Source organism: Oryzias latipes, chromosome 4 (assembly GCF_002234675.1).
Source record: "Oryzias latipes chromosome 4, ASM223467v1".
In the NCBI taxonomy this organism is placed as follows: domain Eukaryota; kingdom Metazoa; phylum Chordata; class Actinopteri; order Beloniformes; family Adrianichthyidae; genus Oryzias; species Oryzias latipes.
In genome coordinates, this window is record NC_019862.2 from 17,169,492 (window position 1) to 17,187,643 (window position 18,152).

At 36.6% G+C, this 18,152-nt stretch overlaps 1 protein-coding gene across 1 annotated transcript in view; it reads right to left on the reverse strand.

The window, feature by feature from the left end:
• col24a1 (collagen type XXIV alpha 1 chain) overlaps positions 1-18,152 on the reverse strand; it is a 94,649-nt gene that overhangs the window by 20,764 nt on the left and 55,733 nt on the right. Inside the window, exons 25-37 of the mRNA XM_011474161.3 lie at positions 15,258-15,311; positions 14,481-14,534; positions 13,099-13,152; positions 12,672-12,725; positions 8,730-8,783; positions 8,531-8,575; positions 5,452-5,496; positions 2,877-2,930; positions 2,115-2,168; positions 1,956-2,009; positions 1,738-1,791; positions 1,116-1,169; positions 213-320 (exon numbers count right to left, since the gene is read on the reverse strand). Coding sequence (XP_011472463.1) covers positions 213-320; positions 1,116-1,169; positions 1,738-1,791; positions 1,956-2,009; positions 2,115-2,168; positions 2,877-2,930; positions 5,452-5,496; positions 8,531-8,575; positions 8,730-8,783; positions 12,672-12,725; positions 13,099-13,152; positions 14,481-14,534; positions 15,258-15,311 — 738 coding nt within the window. The remainder of the gene's footprint in view (positions 1-212; positions 321-1,115; positions 1,170-1,737; positions 1,792-1,955; positions 2,010-2,114; positions 2,169-2,876; positions 2,931-5,451; positions 5,497-8,530; positions 8,576-8,729; positions 8,784-12,671; positions 12,726-13,098; positions 13,153-14,480; positions 14,535-15,257; positions 15,312-18,152) is intronic.

Sequence of the window (18,152 nt, forward strand, 5' to 3'; positions counted from 1 at the left end):
TTGTGACATATATACAATCTATTGCACTCTAAAATTTACTGATGTCTGCGACTTCCAGAGAATTTCACATGTGTACATTGAAATAGGCCAAAGTACTGCTGCTTCTCATCTGCAACTGAGTGTAAATCCTTGAAGGTCTGACCTTTCTTGAAGCAAAGCACCTGCCTGATAGACACTGTGTGGCATTTACATTTTTTAGACTGATGACTCACTCGAAAGCCCTGTTTGCCAGGTGTTCCGGATGGCCCTTGAGACCCTGGGTCTCCTTCTGTCCCTCTATCTCCTGGCTCTCCAGGTGGACCCTGTTCACCAGGTTCACCCTGGCAGACAAAGCACAAGCAATAAAATATTAAGAAAAAGCTAATTTAAAAACAATCAAACTTTTCACAAAAAGCATGTGAGGAATAGTGACATGTTTAAATGCTAAAGGGCACATACTTATAAAGTGCTTCACTACCTTCTTAGAAGGCCCAAAGTGCATTACAGTCACAATCCCATTCACCCATGCACGCACACATTCACACACCGATGGCAGCTCTGCTGTCTAACATTGGCCCCAACCTATAAACACCAGGAGCAACTTCAACACATGGGTGGGCAAGGTGGGAACCAAACCCGTAGGGTTTATACAATAATTTAACTGTTGTCCAAAGAAGGTTCTTTAAATAAAGCTTTGAGTGTGTGCGCCTAAAAGTGAAAAACTTTGAAAAAATGTCTGACAGAGGACATAACCTCATTCTTTTCTCTTTGGCCACCTACGACTGAATAGAAAAGCTTCCGATGAGACTTCCCCTTTTTTGTGTCCGCAATGTCTGAAGACGTGTCATGTGGATTTGAAGCAGGCAGCACAAAGATGCTATGCTAATTTCTAAGAGGCATGGACTGTTAAATCTGCTCCAGAAAGATATCTGAGCACATACTCAAAAGAAGTATATTTACATTTACTTCCTGGTATTTTGTTTGCTTATTGATTGTATAAATAGGACATGAGGGAATTTAAGTAGTTTAGCAATACTTCTTAAATAAAATTGAAATTATGTATGTTTGATCAAAAAATCACTTTATGTTGCTATATGGCAAATTTATTTATATATTTCTTAATAATTGCATGTTACCTTGGCTCCGTCTTTCCCTTGAGGGCCATCCTCACCTGGGGGCCCGGGAGGACCCTGTAAAGACATCAAAGTTTAAGACTAAACTTTTCCAGCATTGCAAACAAACTGCAGATACAATGATTTGATGAGCAAAAGCCATTCATGGTCTGTGATTTTGTTAATTATATATGTTCCTTGTTCTGACCATTTTTTCATGTCAGTTTTGTGTTTTTGTATTAAGATTTATGCATAAAAGAGTAGACATTTTGGTAGGCTGTATTTTTTTTCTTGAAGCACTTAATGCTTTGAAATGATAAAACAGCTAAAAATTATTAAAACTTTATTTCTGGCAAGACATGGTGTTCCAGTTCTCCTAAAACACAAGCCTTGTTTTATCATCTGTTTAATTCATCAACTAGTAAAGCTCAATCAAGCTTTAGAACAAAAGGTTCTAAAAACCTAAAGCAAAGACCCATGTGGAAGTGGTTTATTTATACAGATTACGGCCGAAAAGATTTATGAATGAAGTATTAACAGTAAAATACTGGACAATATTAACTTTTAAAACACTGCACAAATAGTTGTACAAAACAATATATCCATATTAAAAATCATATAATTGGGTTAGGTTCATATCACTCACTCTGAGTCCCTCCTGTCCCTGTTCTCCCTCATTTCCCGGTGGGCCAACATCCCCCTAAGACAAAAACACATTACTTTATTGAGGTCCAACACATAGGATTTTCACACCAAAGATTTATAGGTAGAACTGTGAATGCCTGTTTTTTTTACTGCAAAGGTGAAGGTTTTTAGTGATGGACAAGTGAAAGATTGCAATAGTGACAGTCATGTTGCACTGACCTTTAACCCTGGTTCTCCAACGGGACCCATCTCCCCCTCCACACCTGGAACACCCTGCAAGGTTTGAAAGGGGAAGGAGATTTTTGGTTTGCATACAATAACAATCGGATTATATTATCATAGATGAATAAAAACATGTAAATATTTAAAACAAAATACTTCAGGTCCTTGCTCTCCATCAGGTCCAGCATCTCCGGAAGGTCCTTTTGGCCCCTAATGTAAAAAAATATAACCTGATGAGTGGATTGAAAAAGAAAAGCATGTTTTTTGCATCTAAAAAGATTTTTTTGTTTTATACTCACTATACCTACGCAGAGGTTGTGAAAAATGTAAGTTAAAAAAAATAAAATCTTGTCTGATTACTTTAACATTTGCCTGAAATTATTCATACCCCCTGGCAAATTTTGACTTATTTATTTTTCAACGAAGATGTTTCTTCTTGATTGGAAATGACACAGGTTGATGTGCAAAATAATTTTACATTGTAAAGCTTTTTAACAATGTAAGGGGACATTTTCTAAATTAACAAAGGGTTTGAATAAGTTCAGGCACTCCTGTTTATCGGCTCTTGCTATTATTTTCTTCATTTATGGATTGACAAATTCTCAAAAGAAGACAACTTTTAAAGAATCTTCAAAAAAAACAAAAAAAAAACAGAGGTGTGCGAGTGGGAAAAATGACGGTCCATAAAGCGATTATTAGCCACTACTGTTCTGCACAAACACGGATTTCTGGACATCATCAACCTCAGAGCCTTCTGAGTGTTTCTTAAATGTTTCCAGCCCTTTCATACTTGATGAAACTTCTATCTAGGATCTTTTTTGTGTCATTACAGAAGCAGACATGTTGGTTTCACCATGTGTGGTTTGTTTTTAGTTTCCAGAAACAACCACAAGAATGGCAGAGTCAAAACATACTTACTAGTTCACCTTGAGGGCCCTTCTCTCCAGTGCTTCCTGGAATTCCAGGTTTTCCCTGGAAACACATTTGATGTGAAGAGACTTTCTACTATTTTTTATTTATGTATTTGTTATATTTATTTTTTTTTTTTACTAAAATGTTTTTCACACAATCAAATGTAAAATGACTTTTTCTAAAAGAGAAACCTATGCAGTCTTTAAAACATCTTAAAGGAAACAGTTACAGTTCTTTAACTTTATTTTTGGCCATAACCACATAATGATAATTCATATTTTATAGGATGTAAAGAAACTAAATCTAAGCATCTAGAAAAGCTTCTGTTCATGCTCCTATTAGAATTGTGTCCTCAAAGCACCATCAGGTGACTTGGACCTTCAGAATTCAGTGATGGAGTTTGCCTAAGCATTTGTCTTCGATAGGTTAAAAGTAAAAATTCAAAGAAAATAGAAAAACAGCCCTTCTCTTTAGTGAGTTGCGATCTCTTGAACTGTTAGCTAAAATGGTGTTTCTGTTTTCTGTCTCCTGGTTTTTCTCAGGTTCCCAAATTGCACAGTCCCTCTTTATGTTTTGTTCTTGCAGTTGACTGTGTTAACACCTGGATTGACTTTCCTGTTGCAGCGGCTGGCTTTTGTTTGTCATTGTCCTCCACTTTGAATATACAGTCTTTGTTTGCTGCCAGATTTTATTTTCCTTTAATATTTGATGAAATGTGTTTCATATTTGATTTTTTCTACTTCTGCAACTTCTGGGAACAAGCCCTAAAAAAGTTTATCTAACTGCTTTTCTGCAGTACTGTTAGAACCCAAATGCAGAACATCATCGTATCATGATTAATGCAATTTAAAAAAATCAATTTACATTCTGGAACTAATTTTAAACAGACTTTAACATGAAGTCATAATCCATCTTACAGTTAATATCATCGGTCACATCATCAGCAAAGCTAATGAGGAGTTTTTATTAACAGTCAGGCCATAAATATGTCTACACCTTTCTGCTGATGCCTTTAAATCATTTTCGTCATGAAAACCATTTTTGGTCAAAAATTAAACAAGTTTTGTTACGGTTTATGATCATTGTCAGATAACAATTTCAAACATTCATAACAAAATGTTTCATTTGTAAAATTGAGATCTCCTTTGTTTCTAATCTGCAGAAAGATAATCACCAAATGCCAAGGGTTCCATACACCTTCAAAGTAAAAAAAGAATGTTTGTGAAATGTCATCAAATAATAACTCAAACTTATTTTATCAAAACAAAAATCAGTTGATAATATTTTTTAGTTTAAATCTTAGATTTCACCTCTTTAAAGGCTGCAAAACTGCAAACACAAAACAATAGTTTAGATTAATTAAGTTTTTAGATTTTTTGAAAAGGACATGCAAACTATTGGGGTAAAAGACAGACTTAAATTCATCTTATTCTTAAAATGACAAATACAAGAGAGTCTTCTGGAAAAAGACGCACAAGAATAACATCTGGATTTGCCTAAAAGTTGTCTTCATGGAAAGACTATGGCAACCTCTTACCAGGACTTAGAAGATATATCTAAAACACAAGATGGCGCTGAAGCTCTAAAGTGGACAATCTTACTATGAGCAGACAAAAAAAGAAATTAAAAAACCCCACACATGGCCAGGTTTTCTTTAAAAATGTGGATGTTTATTCAATGGAAGCAGGAACAGATGCTCTATGATGCTTTATATGATTATAAACATTTTTTTTTTTTTATTGGTTTAGAGGTAGAGTATTATTTTTTTAAGCCCAAGGCCCAAATAAGGTATCAAAAAAAAAAAAAACTTAAACAGCAAAAGGACAAAAAATAAATAAATAAGCTTTTTGTCTATATAATATGTCAATATTTATTAAAAAGACCAAAGCACAACTTTTCTGTCAATCATTTCTTTGTTTCTATTTGTAAAAAAAGTCATTTTATGCCTTCATTTTTCGGGTTTGCTGAGTTTTAAAAAAATGGTATACTTTCATTTGTAAATGAAAAAATATATGTTTCTTTTCTTAAAGCCCATTTAAGAATTAGATTTTATGAGACAATGAGTGCAGATATTTAAGTGCCTGCAGGATGCCTACAAAAACGGCACTGACGATTATTCTAATTTCTGCATTCTAACAGGCTGCACCGAATCAGCATGCACTTGAACACATGAACAACACTAACAGGCTCCTTGTCCAGTCCACAGGATTTTAGGGGGTCTAAAAAATGAATTTTACAGTTTATTTTACAGTTGCACTAACATTTACTGATTCACTAGCAGGAGTGAATCTGCAAATGCTTTAAAGTGATCGAAAAGTACCACTTTGAAAAAAATTACTTAAAAAAAACAAAAGCAAATTTGTTCCCTTAAAGATTTTAGTTACTGCAAACTGATAAAATGATTATTTACTGCATATCTGAGGTGTGGAAAAGGGATGTGTTTACGTTTTAAGCATTTTGTTCTGCTATTTTTTGTTTTTTCTTTACTGCAGCCGTGGTGGTACAAACCAGTAAAGTGGAAACGATAATTTAAGGTTTGAACAAATTGCAATGCTTAAGAATAAATACAGGCTGGACTTACAGGTTTTCCGGGAGCACCTCTCTGTCCTGGACTGCCAGCTTTGCCCTTCAAAGAAAGAAATCAGCATTTCAAGGATTAAAATGTGGTTCAAATAAGGTCACTTCAACATGTTTTGCTTCTCCAACGGTGATTTGTGCTGAAGATATACTTTTTCTGTCACAACTGTACTCTACTTGTATCGCAGTTTAAGATTAAACTAAATTAAGGGTTTGAATTGGTGAATAAAAGAGTCATTTTCAGGGGGTGAAGCAAAGACAACTTGCAAAATTCTACTCAGAAGCAGAGCAAATTTAAATTTTTTCTTCCTCATTGGGGTCTATGAAGACTCTCATTCATCCAGGTTGATTCCATCATAGTAGTAGGTTTAGGGGCTGTCATCTGGATTTAGTTTTAAGGTAGGTGGTGGCTAAAAGGTAGGTAGGTGGCTAAAAAAAAAGAGGTCCAGATGACAGCCCCTAAACCTACTACTATGATTCCTCATTGGTGGTTGTCTCCATCTAACTCTGTCCTGGACAGGACAAGTTAAAAAAATAAATGAAAATAAATAAAAAAATGTCTTTTGCCCCGCCATCATGTCTTCCAATAGCTCAAAATGACTATGTGTTAAATGGCGTTATATCCATGCGATTGTACTACGGGCGTAAAATTCCAATCCCAGGTGATGTCATCAGCTTGTGTCCCATTTTGCAGTGATTGGGGCAATTGCTTTCCAATGGCCTTGCGACCACTGTCACCCTAGCTGTTACAAATCACTAGGAAGTATGAACCGGACTTAAGATGTACCGTAAATTCCGGGTTACAAAGCGCACCCAATTACGAGCCACACCCACCTATTTTAACGTGCTCAAATGTTTTTGTACATAAACAAGCTGCATCAGTATACAAGCCGCTGCCTCGACAAAGCGCATCCTGTCTACATGGCCTTGTCTCAAGCTCATGTATCTAATTACACCCACATCTGAAACAGCATGCACCTCTATTCTGTTCACAAGTTCCTCAGTTATGGGTTTTTTTATTTGATTTTTTTTTTTTTTTAACTTATTGACAAACTAGGTATCATACATAAAATTACTAACAGTAACCATATAATCAACATTACATCCCTCAGTTATGATGAGGAAATTTACATCCGCGATCCCCCATTTCCCATGAGTCTTAGGGGCTAAAGGCGGGGCCAACGCCCGGCTCGCCACACTGTTGTTCGTGTTTAAGAATGAGCAAGGAGCAGCAGTGCATGGAGGGGTGAAAAGGAACAGCTCTCCTTCCACTTGTGTCGCGGCAGCATTATGGTACTAACGGGGCTGGTTAAAAAACATCAGTAAAATAGCGCGCGCCTCAGCGCGATACGCGCGCCTCAGCGCGGCGCGTTCGTCAGAAGCTTCCTTTCACAACAAACACTTGTTGCTCCCCGGACGCCTCTGCGCTCCGCGCTCGCCAAGCGGGCTCCTTGTCTCCCCTTCCTATCCGAAAAGCTCACATCGTGGCTGTGAGCTTTTCAATGCAAAATTCCGCTCAGTCAGAAACCGTAAAAACGACCAAATGGATTTGTGTTTCCAGTCGTGTCCCGACAAAATAAAGGCTGATGTTATTCACACATATTTACGTGCAGCCAGCCGAGTCACTATGACTCAGAGGTAAATACACTTCTGAGCATGCGCTGTTCTCTCCGTCACGCAGCTGACCGGCATTTCCATTTACTGATGGGGGATTTTTTCACGCTGCTTTTAACGATTGCTTTTAACTTGAAAGCTTTATCATATTGTAGCGGCGATCAAGTGCACGTTGGGTCTAATGGCACCAAAGGATTCTGGGATGCGGCCGGGCATGCGTGTTTCTTTTTGTTGAACCATGACTGAAGTGTCTAAGACCTGAAGTGAGTTCCATGCTGTTTGGCTGCTCAGAGGTGTGTTAAATAAAATGACTTGTGCTTGGTGGTGGATGGCGCATACCAAACCATTCGCCGAGCCCGAATGTTCGTACATGGCGGCCAGTGTTGCCAGATCTGAGTGACAGTTTCCACCCCAAACTCATCGTAAAACCCGCCCACCTCAATAAAAACAAGCCCAAATCTCAATTTAGCAAAAACCTAATGTTGAACGTAAAAGTATAGCCGTAGCCTAATAAAAAATGACGCAATAATAATAAATTATTATATAATAAGTCTGTTATAATAAATTTTTTTATAAAATAAGTACAGAAAATCCAGTTATAGGTTTCTCGTATCGTGTACTCTAGATGGCTTTTGATGGCGCCCCCCTCTTTCTGCCACTGCCAGTTGCTGGACTACAGCGTATGTCAATCAGCGGTGGGCTGGTGACTGGTGGATTAGAGGGGGCGGGGCCTACCTGGGTGCGCGTTGGCTGAACGTTCTCCTCCGGCTGAGTGTATAAGCAGGCTGCGCTATTTTTGTTCGAGCTGTAACCATTCTGACAAGGTTAATAAAAGCCAATAAAAGCCCTGCATCATCTCCATCTTTTGGAAATGAACCCAAACGGCAGAATAGGGTTCTGACTCTGCAGAGGCTCTGGGAGTTTTAAAACAGCGTCAATTATTCGCTGATTTTTGTTATTCACGGGGGGGGGGGGAACTAAACAGGGGGATTACTGTAATGTTTCATATATTCACAATGCTTTTTTTAGGCTACATATTAATTAGTATACTTTTACTTAATATTTTAAATAATAAGAAAAATAATAATAATGACAATAAAACCGCTAAATATTTTGAAAAGCAGCCCAAATTTTATAGACCCGCCCAATGCCAATTTTACCCGCCCAACATAACCAAAAGAAGCCCAATTGGGCGGAAACCCGCCCAATCTGGCAACACTGATGGCGGCCGTCAATCAAATCCATAAATTAGCCGCGTCACAGAATAAGCCGCAGGGCTGTGAGCGCAGGAAAAAAGTAGCGGCTTGTAGTCCGGAAATTACGGTAAATGTCATTTATTAAATTGTAAATTCATTTTGGATGTTCTCTTCTTCATGGAAAATGCTCAACACAGCAATTTTCACAAGCACATCAAAGAAGGTAGCCTAACGTCTGAATGATAGATAAAGATTACATTCAAAAGAACTTACTATGACTCCTGGCTCTCCTTTAGGTCCAGATTCACCCTTTTCACCCTGGAAAAGAAAAAAAAACAAAAAGAGCAGAATTTGAAGAGCAAATCTGAATTAGTCTTTTTTTTGTGACCAATGTCAAGAAGAATAACAATTGTAATGTAAATATACTAAAGTATGCATTCACAAGCTTGTTTCTCATGTTTTGGTAATTTACCCTGGTGCCCTCAGGGCCTGGTTCTCCTGGTGCACCATCTGGACCTCGAGGCCCCTGCATAACAACAGCACACAAGATAAAAGATACAAACCATTAGCATGCACATGTAACAGCAAAGCATCGCACTCCAGCTTAAACAAGTCCAGTGCACACGGAATACCCGTGATTAAGTGATTAGCCCTTATTACGCAATAGCTGGGTGGATGTTTTAACTCTACACCTTAAATCTTTATCTTTTTTTTTCTTGGTATCCATCCTGGTTGTAGTTTAGTGCACCCTGGTCATTTTGTTTTACTACATTCCTTCAGAGTAGTTTACCTCTCCAGGTGGTTTCTTCTCTATTCTTGATGTTGGTTAAATCATCTCTTAAGTTCAGTTTGTTTTCTTGGACAACTAGACATGAACTTTAATTGTCCTCTGTTTTGTCTAGACCCCGGGGAAGAAGTTAACATTTTTTAACTTATTGCAACAACATCATTCTGGCCAGGCGTGATCATTATGTCCGAGGTGATAAAAAGGCACATTGAGCTTTGAGTGCCTTGGGAAGAGTGAATGAGAGACAAAAACGAAAGAAAATGCATAAAGTTTTAGGAGCTTGTGGAGGACTGCCAGTAAGTCCCTAGAAGACTGTTTTGAGCCAGTAGATGGGAGCTCTAGAGGTTTGCAGGACATTCATTGCACAAAATCTTTAACTAGGCCTACCAGTAGTAGCTAAGAAGAAGGCAATCCAACATGTTTGTAGGTGTTTGTACGTGAATTGAGAGGGCTGGTTCATGAGCTAAGGTCTGAGTAACCTCAGCTGAGTTACCTGACCAGGACGTGTCTGATGCTACTGTAGAAGTCTTGAAGCTCCCACTAATGATGAGTCCCAGTGCATCAAGCTGATGAACCTCAGACACCATTATCATATCAGATTTAAGAGCAATTAAATATTTCTTTTTTAACTACTTAAGTAGATTATAAAAATAGGTGAATATTTAAAAAAAAAAGGAATAGGAAGAAAACTGCATTTAATATAAAAATATGTTCATTTAAATCTTTGCATTGAACTAGAATTGATTTTGGCAGTCATCCAGTGAGACCTACAGTGTGCGAAAATGCATCATTTCAAAAGGTAAGTTTAGACCAAAGAGACTCATTTTATGAACAATTATTCACTGCTAAAATCACTTTGTATATATCAGAAAATTGAATCAAATTGTATTTGAAACAGTATTTGGCTTTTGAAACGTGAAGGCAGTGTCTGCAGTCATAAATTCTCGCAGCAACAATGTAAAGATTACATAAGACTCAACTGTGCAAACATCTGTTGCTTAAACATGAATTTGACAGTTTCCCACATGCTTGCTCCATGACACATCAGTTTGCACTTTACACTTTTAGTCTCTCTGTTTACCAGATGTTGCATGTGATGTAGTTTAGCTTGTAAAGTAATTAAAAGGCAACAAAAGAGAATTTACCATAACCTTGAGACGTCAACATGGTCCAAGGTATTTAAATATCCCCAAATATCCTTAAATCAAGGTTTACTGAAGGAAAAATGCCAGATGCAAAACACAGTTCTTGTGGAAAACCAAGTCAGTCATCCCGGAATTTGTTAAATTTGTTCTTTCTATTTGAGCCCCTCCTAAAAAGAAAAATGGAAATGCAAAGCAAACCTAACACATTTAATATCAACTAGTTTTGAATTAAATATGGGTGATAATGCATGCAGACATTTTATTAATAACATTTTAATGAGCAGTTTCACTCGAGTTGTTAAATTCTAATTTTTGAAACAATAGATGTTTTCGTGTTTTCATTAGAATCCTGGAAGACAGAGTGCAGAACAAAGTTGTTTGGTCTTTGTAAAAGAAGGTTTCTTAACTGGTTGTCATTTTAATTTGTATTTTCATGTATATTTGTTTGTTTGGTTGATAAATAACTAGAACTGCTGGCTGTGAAACCAATCACTGCTTGAAACAATAAAAACACCTTAAACTACAAACAACTGGCAATAAAACTTCTCTTTTTGCAATCTTTCTTCATGCAATCTTTTATCTTCAAAGTGCAGAATGAGCCCAGCCCTCTACTGATGACTTCCCTTTAACAGCTTTCACTTGCCAAGGATGAATCTCAAGGCCTAAAAAAGTGAAATGTGAATAAAAAACGAGACAATATTGAAGGATTATTGCATTATAAATTATTCCAACTGCATGCGGAATTACAAACTAACGTGCGGATTACAGTAAACCACCCAAGTTGCAACATGTCAACTACTTCCATGTGTCTCACTTGGGAAAAAATAAATAAATAAGAGGAGACTACACGAATGATTAATTATATGTGAAAACTGTGACACTGAATCATTTATTTACGTATTTACAATATCTCAGATGGACCACTTATTATTGTTTTTTTTCACACTTGAGTATTTAAAAAAAGATATTTGAAAATTTCCAGTTTTGCAAAGATGTCAGGTAAAATATTAAATTCAATTCAATTTTATTTGTATAGCCCAAAATCCCAACAACAGTCGTCTCGATGGGCTTTGAAAATAAAAGAATAATCTGCCAGAAAGTTCACAAAACATCTTTTAGCATTTCATCCACCAAGATTTAGCAAATTTCTGTTACTGCTAACAGGATAAAAAATAAAATAAACTGATGTGGAAAATAAAACCTTTGCAGGTATATCTGGTAACTTCATAGATCTTGAATTCAAAAATATGCAAAAATTCACAAAAGCTCAAAAATGTCACCAAAAATTGTTTGAGGGTTCATGTTTTTAGTGCCTAATGACTTCAATGGCTGCTTATCTAAAGATTTTAACACAGCAAGTATTCCTGTGACAGGAATAGTATATAATAACATTTATAATGAACTAAACGTAAATGAACTATTTAATAAACATTTTGACAAGCCTGTCTAAAACTTTTTTATCTCAACGTTAAATCTGGCTTCATACATATTATTCCCTATTAAATGCTCACTGTAAATTTCAAAACCTAAATCACATAAAGAAGGAAAATAACACAAATGGTTTTATCATTTAGAGGTACAAAACTGTAGTGGTTTGGCCCTTAAGGCTCAGAAAACCAAGGAGTCACAGGTTGTTGCCACATGTTTACCACGACTTCGAATGTAATTCAGCCAATTATAATCAAGAAATTATAGTTCTTAAAAAGGGCTGGAGGCCACATAGTTTTATTTGATTTAATATTATTGATTTTATGACAAGACCATGTGTGCCAGTACAAATTTGAATGTGGGCCACATTTGGTCCACAGACCGGATTTTGGACACACCTGTTATAATATTAAACCCTGTCATTGAGAGCCAGTATGAAAAGGGAGCCAATGAAGAACGGTCATTTCTATAGGACTAGTTAGGCCAAAGTTGCTTCTCAGGAGCTCAACTGAGGCGCTAACACAGCTTTAGTTCAAAAAACAAAATGAAAGAAAATGGTAAGACAGCTTTTTTGGTTTTCCGTACACTGAGGCTAACATTAAGTGCATGCATGACATGTCAATTCTGAGATCGAAGGATTCAGGAAAATGTAATCTCTGCTGAAACCTTGATTTTGATGCTGTTTACAATTGGATTGTTATGCATAAATGCAGAAGTCTGTCAAGGCTACTATAAACACAAATTCTTTTTTTTTTTTTTCGCAAGAAATAACCCAGATTTATCACAGATAATCCCTTCGTGACTTTCCCACACTTTAACATACATGGATCCACGGCCTTAAAAAAAAAAAAAAAGAGTTCTAACTGAACCTACAAAGACTTACATGCCAAGTGGAAAAGGAAGCATGTGTTTTTTGTTTTTTGACTTTTTACTTTCATTCTCTGGTGTGATGAATGAAGCTATGATGTGAAACAGACAACCACAGCTCAGAGAGGGAGCTTTTAACAAGCAGAACCGGCATAGGTTCACGTGAAAAAATTAAGGTAATTCTTACCACTCTACCCTTTGGTCCAGCAATGCCTGCAGAGCCCCTCAGTCCCGGTGGACCCTGGTTAAAAAAATAAATAAATAAAAGAGATATCACTGGTCATATAAAGACTTTTTCCTGAGCTACTGAAAAACAGCGACTGATTTAAAGGTGTCTACCTAGTGAAAGCACAACGATCTCAATATTAAATCACACTGAAAGTGTGTAGGAAAGAACAGTGTGCTCCTTCAAGTTTATGGGTTCACATTAAGCAAGTGATTCTGATTTTTACAATGTGCATTAAAAAAGACACCATGAACTGAGACTGCATCCAAGATATAAACTGCCTAAATTGGAAACATAGCAGCCGAAGCGGGGAACAAAAGTGTGTGCTGCAGTGAATGCGCACGTGTCCCTCCTTTATGTACAAGGAACCAACTGTTGGGACACTTACAGGTGCACCTTGCACTCCGATGTCTCCTGGACCTCCTGGCAAACCGGGATAACCCTTTCAACACAACAGTAAAAAAACAAAAGTAACACATTTGGATATGGAAATTACAATAGTTTATGCTAACATATTAATAGTAAACATAGTTTTGTTGCATTTCCTGCAAGTTTTAAAGAACAAGGGTCCTGCAAAAGTGCGATGTCATGCTGTATGAAGTGTTTTTATTTGCAACTGCAAATGATTAGAACCCGCCTGAACTGCCTAACCTACTCCAGGCCTTCCAGGAAACAATCTGGTTTAAAGGCACAAAGAGACAGAGTGAAACTTCTAATATGTGTTATAACATATGCCACGGTATACTCTATTGCTCTGAATTAAAAAAACAAAACATTATGTTTAGCTTCACTAAGTTTCAACCTAACTAGACATTCACTTTTCAAATTAAATGCTATAGGGAAAAAACAGGTAATAAAAAAATGACAGAGGTTTGGTGCGTCTCTGCAAACTATCTTTAAGTTGGCTTCTAAACTCATCCAAAGACTTTTCTTAATGATTTGGTCATCGTTTGAAACAAGCTAACCTCCAGCTGGTTCACCTCAAGAACTCACATGAGTGAAAAAAAATAAAAATCTTCCTCCCTCATAAGCTATGACTGAAAATAATCTCTTTACAGACAGCTATCCAATTAAGTCATCTCTCTTCCATTTGGCACAATAATCGGCCAGGTAGCCACCGGGTCAGCCAGTTAGGTCAGGGCTTCATTCCAAATCCACAAGCGTGACGTTAATCCAAAACCTTGAGACGGAGAGGGACGCAGTCCAGGCCTCGACAGACACTGAGCCGCAGGAACAGTGCCGAACACACCACAACTCAGTTCCTTAAACAGTGTAGTGAGGGAATTATTGTGTCTTTAAAAACTAAGACATGTTTATCAAAACCAACTTCTTGCACATAAAAAAAGCCTTACAGTCATTACAAAGGCTACTTTGTTCAGGTTGATCTAGTTCCTAATGTTATTTTTGATTCACATGCTTTTCCAATTTTTTTTTAAGTAAAAGCAGAATACATCTTTTCAAGCTTTTACAATTTTAATCTTTTCGAGATCAACAAGGTCAACCACCTACAAGTTCTTTAAAGCACAGGAAACACTTAAGAAATGTCATCTTCTGATAACTGTAACCTTGCAGCTATGCAGCGACTGCCAAGAGCTGAAGTCAAAATCCTTCATTGGATCAGTGTACTCATGATACTAAAATGAGATTAGCTCACTTAACAGTTTGCTAAGATTAATGGAATGCTGTAGTTCATTTTTCAACTCCAACATCATGTAATTTGTTGCATGAAACACCAGATCTTGGCTCATTATCGTAAGAGGCTTTATGTACCCTTGGCCCCTGTTCTCCGACTGGACCTGTTGGACCCGCTGGTCCCCGATCACCCTGGTGATTTAAAAAAACAAGAAAAGATTAAATTGATTTATAAAAATCATGCACAATTCCAAATAAACAATGACGATGAACTTAAATGTATTTAAAAAAAATTAACCTGTTGGTAAATAAGTTAGTCATCTATACGTTCGATAAGACATATAGTAAGAAAAAAAAAGATAGGCTGTCAGGGTTTGACTGGTGCTGACAGACTGCATCGAGGGTAGATTTTGTACAAGAGGAGTAGGAGGACAAGTAAGAATCTGACAAGCAGATGGCTTCCCATCACAAGAACATGTTCTGACAAACGGGCCTTCTGGATAGGAAAGAAAGAGCAAAAGGCTAAGATGGAGGGAGGGAACAATGGAGATTGGAAAGAGGTGGGTGTTTTTTGGAGGATTGTCAATGATCATGTAAACCCATTCCACAAACTCTTTCTAGTCATGCGGGAAGAGAAAAAGGACATTTAATATGACAAATAACAGATATTAGCCTTTTTCAGATCCAGTAGAGGAGCGGAATTGTAAAAAGCAGTTATAGTTACGTGGATTTGACAATATTGTTATTGATGGGGATGTGAGAGTGTGGAGCGTTTACACAAGCCTGTGTTCTGGGGGGCCCAAGGGGCCTCAAGCCAAGGCTACTTAACATGGGCTTAATTATAGGTGTCTGTCACTGACAAGCACGCAGCTGATGCTGCCTGACAGCATAATGAGTGAAAAACGCACTGCTTACCTTTTCACCGGGAACTCCCATCACTCCAGCTATCCCGATCAAACCTGCAGGACCCTGGGGATGAGAGGAGAGCAGGAGGAAAAGGAATTGTGTTAAACATAAACACATCAGGAAAAACATACTGAGGATTATTTCCCAACCTGTCGTGACACCTGGAATGCAACAGGTCATAGATTCCAAGGGAATATTTGTCCTGCTGAATTTAGGAGAAACTTATAGATGAAGGTGAGATTAATTTCACTGTTGCTTTTTGTAAATATGCTAAATTTAGGTGCGGTCAAAAAACAAAACAAAATGAGGGTATTTAAAAAGGAACTAAAAAATGAATGTACAACAATGTTAATTTTTTTGATATTGTTTTAATTTAATCAAATCAAACTTTATTTATAAAAAGTGTTTTTCATGCCTTGCGCAACTCGCAAATGTAACGCTTTTTATATTTTTTATTGAGACATTTAGAAAAAGGTGATCACTTAAATCAGTAATCCCAGCTATTACAGACTAAGGAGTTGTCCTAATAATACATAAAAGGACATAATTAAATTTTTTAGTTTTTCTTAACTTTATATAACCATTCATATCATATTCAATACAGGCATTTTTGAGCCCCCTATCTCATTAGTATGGGCAAATCTTTCCTTAAAAACTTATTGTGTATAACTTGCTTCGTTTTTTCTGCCTTGTAATGCATCATCAGTCCATTGGGGGCAGTAGAAGGGCTTTTGGTGGGAAAAGTTTAGCTAATTTTCAAAACATGGTGAAAATAACTCACCTATGATTTGCTTTAAATAACTACTTGCTGTATTGAAAGAATGAAAAATGTGCTGATAATTAATTCTTTATAATACAGTTATACCATGTTAAAAATGTGTGGTTTAATTTTGTGGCAGCGGTTCTTTCCCCGAGCACTCATGTCAATATTTTTGCATCTTAAACTAACTTTGCTGTGAGCAAAAAGCTAAGAAATAACCCAACATATCATCATAGATACTATCTTTCTCTAAAAAAAATAGAAAATCCTGTTTTCTGAGTTTTTGACACGTACTTGAGGCATTTTTCTTATGAAAGAGAACAAATGTAATAAGAAATCATTTCATTATTGTATTTCTGAGTATTTCTCCTTTGGTTTGTTGACTTAACATTGAAAGTGGCGGCCTCTGCTGCGAGAATCACTTTCGCAACTTAACCGTAACCCATAATACTAATCCATAATCCATAAATTATTTTTCATGTGTAATTTTATTAAACGCCAGGGTCTGGTACAAACATTTGTTTTGTCATTCCGCACATTGTCTTTTCAAGGCCACGCCCTTGTAGCGGAGATTTCGGATGCTTCAGATAAACATGAAATATGGCTTTTTAAAAACATTTAGGTTTTGGGATTTTTGTTAAAAACTTCATAATCACAATTAAAACACCACTGGGAATGTTTTTATTTTCAAAAAATTCTCATAGGGGGACTTTAAAAGCATCTTAATTCCAAAGAAATTGAACTTTCTGTCAATTCTTTGACGCAGTGGGTGTAAAATTGGGTTAAACAAGTGGTGGGTGTAAAAAGTGGGTGTAAAATTGGGTTAAACAATTGTAAAACACTTGATGCTTTTTATTTTGACAAAAAATAAATAAAATAAAAAAAAACACATAAATTCCGCACAAAGAAATGTGTGGGCAGGAAATGTCAGTGGGACATACTGTTTTCAGATCAATCTTCATTCATGATAGAGGAGCTAAAGCTTTGACCAGGGTCAGTCTGACCCACAAACAATTTAAAGTTTAGAGCCAAAAGAATCCTATTGTATAACTTTTTTCTTTAAATCTTTTATTGCTTTAAAAAAAATAAATGTAAATATTAAGTCAGTTTATATTGCAGTCACAGAATTATTACTATAATGATATCTCTTTATTTAATAAATCTGTATAGCACTTTTAATACTTGGTAACACAAAGTTCTTTACACCAAGTGTAACAAGATTTAAAAGTGCCTGATTAATGTGGGGAACTACAAAAATAGACAGTGTGACCAGACTACCAAAGTCAGACTAAGTTTACAGCATTTTGTTTATAGCAGAAAAGGTAAAGAAAAAAAAAATAAAGAGGCTATTTGGGCTTATTTTTTTCCAACCTGAAGACATTTTCTCTCCTATCCATAAGGTTATCCCAATTCTGCTTAAATTTAAAAGACAAACTAAGTCAAGTTGACCTTTTTTATGTAATGGAACCATCCTGGATGAACCAGTCTTCACAAATAAGCATTTTCTTAAATTGATAGCCAACTAAATATTCCAATTATTGTATACCGCAAGATCATTTTTTAGTTTCTGTATTTAAATCAGTTTTAAATCTTTCTCTTTAATTTGCTAAATGTATAAATATGCATATTTGCATTCAACTTGTAGCAAACCACACCAGAGTTCACTTGCAAGTAAACCACAGTTTTCTGGTTTGGTTTGCAATAGCATCGAGGCAAACGTTCACACTTACTGAATCTGGAAGTTTGGGAACAAACTCAGTGTGAAAGGCTCCTATATGAAAACAAACCAAGTTTGCTCCAATTTATGTTCCTTAGTATGGTTCAAAAGTTCTGCCAACTTCAATGTTCTGCTCACTTCTCCTATATAAAGAAGAATGAGAGCAAGTCAAGCAGATGAACAACAGCTTAGTGAAGGGAGGCCATCTGAAAGCAGAGAAACCAACCTAAAATCCTTTAAGTGAAACACAAAGTGGACAAATGTCTTTCTGTGTATCACATAACCGAGGGGAGTACTTTTACAGGATTTCCCATGTCACAGGTGAGCTTTTACTGTACAGCCAACTTAAGCACTGACAACTGCTGACCTTAACAGTTAGGAAAGAGTTACAGCTGATGTCACACACAGTTAAGAGTTCTGGACTTCT